Source organism: Myotis davidii, unplaced genomic scaffold, assembly GCF_000327345.1.
Source record: "Myotis davidii unplaced genomic scaffold, ASM32734v1 scaffold233, whole genome shotgun sequence".
Lineage (NCBI taxonomy): Eukaryota > Metazoa > Chordata > Mammalia > Chiroptera > Vespertilionidae > Myotis > Myotis davidii.
This window is the reverse complement of record NW_006285917.1, coordinates 2,247,595-2,255,515: the sequence shown is the minus strand read 5'-3', so window position 1 is coordinate 2,255,515 and position 7,921 is coordinate 2,247,595. Positions and strand designations below refer to the sequence as shown.

At 47.8% G+C, this 7,921-nt stretch overlaps 1 protein-coding gene across 1 annotated transcript in view; it reads left to right on the top strand.

The window, feature by feature from the left end:
* The first annotated feature begins 7,724 nt into the window (after window positions 1-7,724).
* KRT7 (keratin 7, type II) overlaps window positions 7,725-7,921 on the top strand; it is a 36,241-nt gene continuing 36,044 nt past the window's right edge. The window contains exon 1 of the mRNA XM_006757108.2: window positions 7,725-7,870. Within this exon, the coding sequence (XP_006757171.1) occupies window positions 7,725-7,870 (146 nt within the window). The remainder of the gene's footprint in view (window positions 7,871-7,921) is intronic.

Sequence of the window (7,921 nt, the reverse complement as noted above, 5' to 3'; positions counted from 1 at the left end):
GAGTAATGAGTAGGCTTCCCAGTCTCCTTAGGCTCTTACCAGCAAGGAGAAGACAGGACGCCATGAGCATGTTCCAGCAGTCACCTGCCACAGCAATAACTTCAACACCAGAAACAGCTCCCATTTACTGAGCCTCCAAGTATATTTTATAACATTATCTTCTTCAATACTTAAAAGAACCCATGGGATAGACACTATTAATTCCCCGTTTTACAGAAGAAGAAACAGTCCCACAGAGGTTAGCTACAAGATTGTGCAGCGGGGAAGCGGCAGTCTAAGTAGAATCAGAGTCCACACCTTCATCCGGATGCTGCAGGGTGTCCCGGGGATGGCTGATCTGTTAGGGAGAGTTACTATCATGCATGTAGGGTGTAGGGATAGGTCAGAACCACCCCACAACATGTCTTTATCTATGAGAAACAGCCAATCTAATGGAGTCTGTACCTTCCCTGGCTAACTAGCCTTCTTGCCCACCTTTGAATAGCCTTGTCCATCCTTGGTTCCTTCCTGCCATCAACGTAGAGGCCTTTCTCCTCTGCAACAAGCTGGCCTCACCTGGACTCTTAAACTCACCCTCCAACCCCCCTCCCTGCCCCATAAGTTAGCTCCCCGCTCATATTTAACATCTCTCCCTATGGTCTAGCCCTCTTTCCACTGCCAAGCCACATGCTCAAATCTATTTATGCTACAATAACTTTTTCCTTTAGCTTGCTTTCCATTCAAGTTAACTTCTCATCTCATTTTCCTTTACTGTCAAACTTCATGAGAAATTGTAGTTGGCACTCCGTGTTTCCATGTCCTCACCCCATTGAAACCTCAGCCTGCTGATGACTGGTTTATGCTCCCACAGTGCCAATGAAAGTGCATGCAGACAAATGAGGAGGCGGCCAGAGGGAGGGGAGCAAGACAGGGTGACAGAGGACTAGGAAGTGGTGACCAATGAGCGGAATGGAACGCTGCATCTGAGGAGCCCAGAGAGGCTGGTGTCCAGGTCACAGGTGGAGAGAGCCAATCCTCAGAGCCCGAGGGAGGGGGAAAGAGAGGGTGGGAGTTGAGGTTGGGTGGGGAAGGAAAGTAAGGGAGTTTTTGCCTTGATTTTTCTCAGTGAGAAAGAATGCGCTGATACTTTAATTTTTTTTAGTTTATTTATTTTTTGCTCTGAACCTTTTGAGAGTGCAGGTGCAGGGTGTAAGGTGGCATAGAGAGTAGAGAGGCTTTACAGTAGCAACCAGGACAGCTGGGAGAGGTTGCTGAGCAAAGGCAGAGGGAAGTGGCCAGTCGCGAAGAGGGTGCAGCGGAGCCTGAGGATCTGATTGGGTGGTGGCACCAGATCTACAGGAGACCGTCTTCTTTGCCCATGCTCTGCAGGTTAGAGCTCGCAGAGAAATTCAGTGATTAGGCTGAATAGGCCTGGGGGTTTTCCTCTTGGAGGAGACCGAAGGCTGCGGAGTCAGAGAGGGAGGGTCCAAGCTGGGAAGAAAGTCTGAAGGAAGGTGGTAGGCAAGGAGAAATGTCACAGTCGGCAAAAGGACTGAGGCTGCTGTGGGGCTGAGGAACACGTTTGCTGACACTGAGAGCTACGAACAGCCCTGTGTGTGAAAGGCTTCAGAGTAAAGCCGTGTAGGGTCTAGAGCAGCGGTTCTCAACCTTCCTAACGCCGGGACCCTTTAATACAGTTCCTCATGCTGTGGTGACCCGCAATTTCATTGTTACAAATTGAACATAATTAAAGCATAGTGATTAATCACAAAACAATATGTAATTATATATGCGTTTTCCGATGGTCTTAGGCGACCCCTGTGAAAGTGTTGTTCAATCCCCAGAGGGGTCACGACCCACAGGTTGAGAACTGCTAATCTAGAGTGTGGCAATGGGCAGAGACAAGAGAAAAGGATGGAAGTGAAAGTCAGTGGAATTGCAGAGCTAAGGAACGATCAGGCTAAGATGCTGGGAGGTCATCCGCATGGAGGATGAGGGTGCCAGTTGGGGAGGAGCAGCAGGAACCAGGGGCCAGCATCCCTGCAGAGGGTGAGGGCGTGGCAGGAGGTCAGGAACTGACTGTGAGCTCAGCAGGGACCAGCTTCAGAAGAGGAGGTAGACGTGGGATAAGTGGATGGCATGAACTTTGTAGGACTTTAAAAAAGTTAAAGTGACGTATGCAATCGATATATAAAGCTAAAAACACTATCACTATGTAAGGCATTTTATTCTTTTCAATGAATAGCATTCCTCCGAATGTATGCAGCTCAATAGATTTAATCACTTCCCATAGAAGGGCATTTATGTTGTTTCTGTTTCTCACTGATATAAAATAATGGCAGCAGCGACCACATGTATGTGTGCGCTTTTGATGAGAACATCTATAGCATAAGTCCCTGGCAGTGGAAATGTGGAAGGCCCCCTGCCAGGGAAGGCACTGGCTTTCTTTTAAATTCATGTCAACTGAACCCATGATGAAGGCAGAGCCTTATTTTGGGGGCATATCTAACCAAGAGGTGGGAATGCCTCATTGACCTTCAAAGCCAGGTGCCGGGAAATGGGTTCTTACCTAAATCTAGTCAAGCACCAGGAATGAATGCGATTTGGACCCACCCGGAGGTGACTATTTATCGAGGAAGCTACAAGAACGCACACATTCCCCCTTCTATTGACCCTGAGTAAAACTTAGAAACCAAGGTACATACCCTTGACAGGAATCAAACCTGGGGCCCTTCAGTCCCCAGGCCGATGCTCTATCCAATGAGCCAAACCGGCTAGGGCCTCAGTCTTGTTTTATTAATTTTTCCTTAAAACCTCATCGAGTTCGATTCAAGATTTCATCAACCCCCGTGTTCCCTCTCTCGGTAATGGTCACAAGAAGAGAGAACGCCATTCCCCCCATATCTGACGCCACGAACAGGGATCCCCATAGGAAATATTTGGTTAAGGACAAGTGTATTCACCCTGGCTGGTGTGGCTCAGTTGGCTGGAGTGTCATCTGAACACTAAAAGGTGGTGGGTTTGATCCTCAGTCAAGGGTGCATGTTTCTCTTTCTTGTCTGTCCTCTCTTACAAAACAAAACAAAACAAAACAAAACAAAACAAAACAAAACCACACGTGTATCCATTTTGTTTGGATAAGAACAAATGTCTTCAATTTTGACAGAAGATGAGCCAGTCGATGACCCCATGAACAAAGGACAATACTCTGTCACCCACATTCTAACCTCTGTGGGACTCAGTTTCTTCTTCTGTAAAATGGGGAAGAAATAGTGTCTATCCCATGGGTTCCATGCCATAGGGTTAGTGTGAGAATTAAATGGGTGAAGAGATGCAAAGTGCTTAAAACACTGCCAAACACATGTAAAGTAAGCACTATGTAACCAGTAGCTCATATTCTTTTTTTTAATTTAAATCTTATTTTCAACTACAGTTTACATTCAACATTATTTTATATTAGTTTCAAGTGTGTATCATAGTGGTTAGACAATCATATACTTTACAAAGTGTTCCCCCAATATTTCCAGTACCCAGTTGGCACCATACATAGTTATTACAATACTAGAGACCCAGTGCACAAATTTGTGCATGGGTGGGGTCTAGCCAGCCTGGCCCCAATCGGTGGATTAGGTCTGGGCCTGTTGGGAGGAGGAGATGGTGGGAGGTTGGCTGGCTGGCCTGGGGAGAGGGGCCAATCAGGGGCAAGGCCGGCTGGGGGGAAAAGGCTGTGGGAGGTTGGCTGCTGGCTATCCCCCCTCCCCCCCATTGGGCAGTTTGGCTGGCTGCAGTGGGCATCATAGCAACAGTCATTCTGGTCATTCTGGCATTCTGGTTGCTGGCTTTTTATATATACTAGTATAGATTGTTGACTATATTTCCTATGCTGTACTTTACATCCCGGTAACTATTTTGTAACTACCAATTTGTACTTCTTAATTACGTCACATTTTTAACCCAGTCCCCCAAGCTCCCTCCCCTCTGGCAACTAGTCTGTTCTTTCTATCTATGAGTCTGTTTCTATTTTGTTCATTTCTTAATTTTGCTATTTAGATTACAGGTGTAACTGGAATCATATGGTATTTGTCTTTCTTTGACTGACTTATTTCACTTAGCAGCCAGGTCTACCCATGCTATCACAAATGGTCAGATTCATTCTTTTTTGTGTGGCTGAGTAATATTCCTTTGTATATATCTATCACAATTGTTTTATCCACCAATCTATTCATGGGCACTTGAGTTGCTTCCATATCTTGACAATAGCTCATATTCTTCATGCCTGGTGTTCACTTTTCTGTTGCAGTTGTTTGTCTTTTTCTTTTTTAAATTTATTTTTTTACAATATACAAAATAAATTTATTACCAGATTGTAGATCAAAATAATTAGCCATTTATATGCACTAAACATTAACATTTCAAGAAAAAAGATTTTAAATATAATAATACTAGTGGCCCAGTGCATGAAATCACATGAATAGGCTGTCTGCTGCTTCTGCAGGAGCCGGCAGGAGCCGCAGCGCACCTGAAGGAGCCAGTGGGAGTGCTTCTTCCATTGGAGACCGGAGGGAGCCGCTACTGCCACCCGCAGGAGCCGGGGGGTGGGGGGGAGGGACTGAGAGGCACTCCATGCATTTCCTGGTGATCGGTCACACATACAGCCCCGCCCACCTGCATATGCCTCGCTGCGCACGCAGCGTCCTGCTAATTGGTCGTTACACATGAGGGCGTGACAACCATTTGCATATTAGCCTTTTATTATATAGGATTGTCATTTTCTTATGGATTCATCTATTTAGGAAAGTAGCTTGTTGGCTGACATATATGTTGCTTCCTTGTCTTTCATTATTTGACTTTTTTAAAAAAAGTATTACATTCCATGAAGAAATGTTGAATGACTCTTGTCAAACAAGCTCAAAAGAGTCACACAGACTTTGGCTAGAAATAAATGACAAGGATTTATTCCAGGCTCTTAAGGTTTGAAAATTGTAAACACAATTAGGCAATTCCCAAAATTTTCCAAAGGAGAAAGAAAAATGTGAGAGTTTGTATAATAAATAGCACATATTTGAAAAAAAAGTCAATCCTGCATCATGAGCCTATGGATTGGCTAAGGATGGCCATCTTCCAGATGTCCGGTGGCCTGCATAATGGGTGCCAGGTGGTCTGGATAATGAAATATCCTTTCTTTAACATGACACATGGTTCTCTATAAGAGATGTGTGTATCTACAGCACACGGACATTCTTGAGGTTCATCTATAAAATTTAGGTATATCCAGGCACTGGCACACCACTGAAAAGTCAAAAGTTTAAGTTTCACGCTAGTTAAAGCAAGATTAGAATGATTTCTTCATGCCTAAACCTATTCGATTTTAATAATTTAGCAGCTTGACCATAGCAACTCCATTTTATTTCTTCCTACTTCTCCTCAGGTTTTTGTTATGATTACAAGTATTTGAATTCCAAGATAATAAAAACAAATCATGCCTTTCTTTTCCTTTAGAAACCAGAGGCTGTATATTAGGGGATGGACAATGAGCAATAGTTCTGAACGTGCAGGAGGGAGCCAAAAAGAATGTCTTCGCTCCTCTCCAGAGAACAGCAGCCAGTTCCGCCTGTGAGGACTGTGGGACCCCGGGTCCAGGCAGGTTTAGAGAAGCCAAGCAGGGCCGAGGACCTGGGGGTTGCTTGTTTGTTCAGAGCTGGGTCCAGGGGGTTCTGGGAAAGCCGGCTGGGGAGGAAGCGAGTGTGTGCTTGGTGTGTGTGAGTGATAGAACATTACAGAGGTGGGAGTGAGTCTTAGTCCAGGAGTCAGCCCCCCCTCAACACCCGCCCCCCAATACTACTGAAAACCAGAAAAGCACTCCCTAACAGCCCCCTCCAGGTGCTGCTCCTCCTTGACAGATCAGCTCAGTTCTTGAGGTATCTGACCCCAGGGTGGGCCTGGCTTAGCTGGTTTCCCAAGGCCAGAGGCTTTGTGGGATTAACTGGGCTCTGGATTCTGCCGGGAATCTCCAAGCTGGTCTCTGTGAGGCCGGTGGGAGCCTGAGTCTAGATCAGCCGTGGGCAAACTACGGCCCGTGGGCTGGATCCGACCCGTTTGAAATGAATAAAACTAAAAAAAAAAAAAAAAAAAGACCGTACCCTTTTATGTAATGATGCTTGTTTTGAATTTATATTAGTTCACACAAACACTCCATCCATGCTTTTGTTCCAGCCCTCCAGTCCAGTTTAAGAACCCATTGTGGCCCCTGAGTCAAAGAGTTTGCCCACCCCTGGTCTAGATGAACCATTGGGCTGCGCACACTTGCGGAGCAGGAATCTGTCCTCGGTCTCTGAGTTAATAGCTGCTTGTGAAGCCCTCCAGAGGGTGTTTATGTGTGCAGCCTGGCACTGTGTGGGCTCATGATGCTGGCCAGCCAGTGAGCATACAGACAGGAGGAGGAAGGCAAAGCCTGGAGCACCAGGAATGCTTCAGGGAGGGGATGGAGGGCGGACACGGGGCAGGCCCTGGAATGGGGAAGTGCTGCTCTAGGGGAGGCTGAGCCTGGGCCAGGGAAGGGCTGGGTCTGAGGTGAAAACCTGGCCAGCTCATTGGGAGGGGCTAGAGGTGGGCTAGAGGTGACAGCAGGCTCTCAGTGGTCTTTTCCAAAGGCCCCTCAGGGCTACCCCTCTATCCCCTCGAAGCTGGGTCTGGAGAACAGGGCAGTGGAGAGGGTGTGGCCTGTGTGGCAGGAGGCTACTGGGAAGGCAGGCGGGTGCTTAGTGGTCTCTGTGTCCCTTGTTTCCTGTTCTAACCCAATGTTTATCCTTCTCTAGGGCTGGGTTTGAAACTCCTGGGAACTTTTAAACCAGTGGTTCTCAACCTTCCTAATGCCGCGACCCTTTAATACAGTTCCTCATGTTGTGGTGACCCCCCAATTTCATTGTTACAAATTGAACATAATTAAAGCATAGTGATTAATCACAAAAACAATATGTAATTATATATGTGTTTTCCGATGGTCTCAGGCGACCCCTGTGAAAGGGTCGTTTGACCCCCAAAGGGGTCGCGACCCACAGGTTGAGAACTGCTGCTTTAAACAGAAAGATGGCAGGGTCGGGGGGATGGGAGGAGAGTCTGAATGCAGATGCAAGCACACCCACAGACATAGATACAAAAGTGCTGCCCCAGACACTCCTTCCTCCTGGACCTGGACTCCCACGTATATAAGAATGTCAGACATGCACAAAGCGTATGTCTAGAGTGTGCATGCAGAGAAGCCCCATGGAAGTGAACAGACATCCACAAAGTGTTCCAAATACACACAGGCGTCCCCTTCCTCATCAGAGACAAATAAGTGGACAGGACTGTGATTTAGGGGTGGGGGTGGGGGAACTCAGGCCCAGGGTAACCATTCCCCCCACCCCCACCCCTTTGGGCCTTTGGGCCTCACATGCCTACTGGAGTGAGGAGGGGGGGGGGGAGAGAAGGGCGGTCATGCCCCACTTGGCCTAGTTTCTCCACGGAAATGAGGTGTAGTGGCATGTGGCCAGGGATACCAGCTAGGCCAGGCCCACCCTGGGGTCAGATACCTCAAGAACTGAGCTGATCTCTCACGGAGGAGCAGCGCCTGGAGGGGGCGTTAGGGAGTGCTTTTCTGGTTTTCAGTAGTATTGGTGGTGGTGGTGGGGGGGTGCGCTGGGTGGGGGCTGACTCCTGGACTGGAGCTTTTCTGTCCACCTCTTCCGCCGATCTTTTACGGCTTGATGGCCCTGCTCTGGGCTCAGGAGCGGATCTTCCTCACTCACTCCCTTAGCCCCTACAAGAAGCCTTCCCTGGCTGGGTCCAGCTCGGACCGCTGTTTCCCGCGGCTCTCTCGGGGACTACCGCCTTCTAACTCCGGACGGTTCTGGTTCGGATTGAAAGCCTGGCCTCTGCCGGGTGGGCGGTGCGGAGGGCGAGG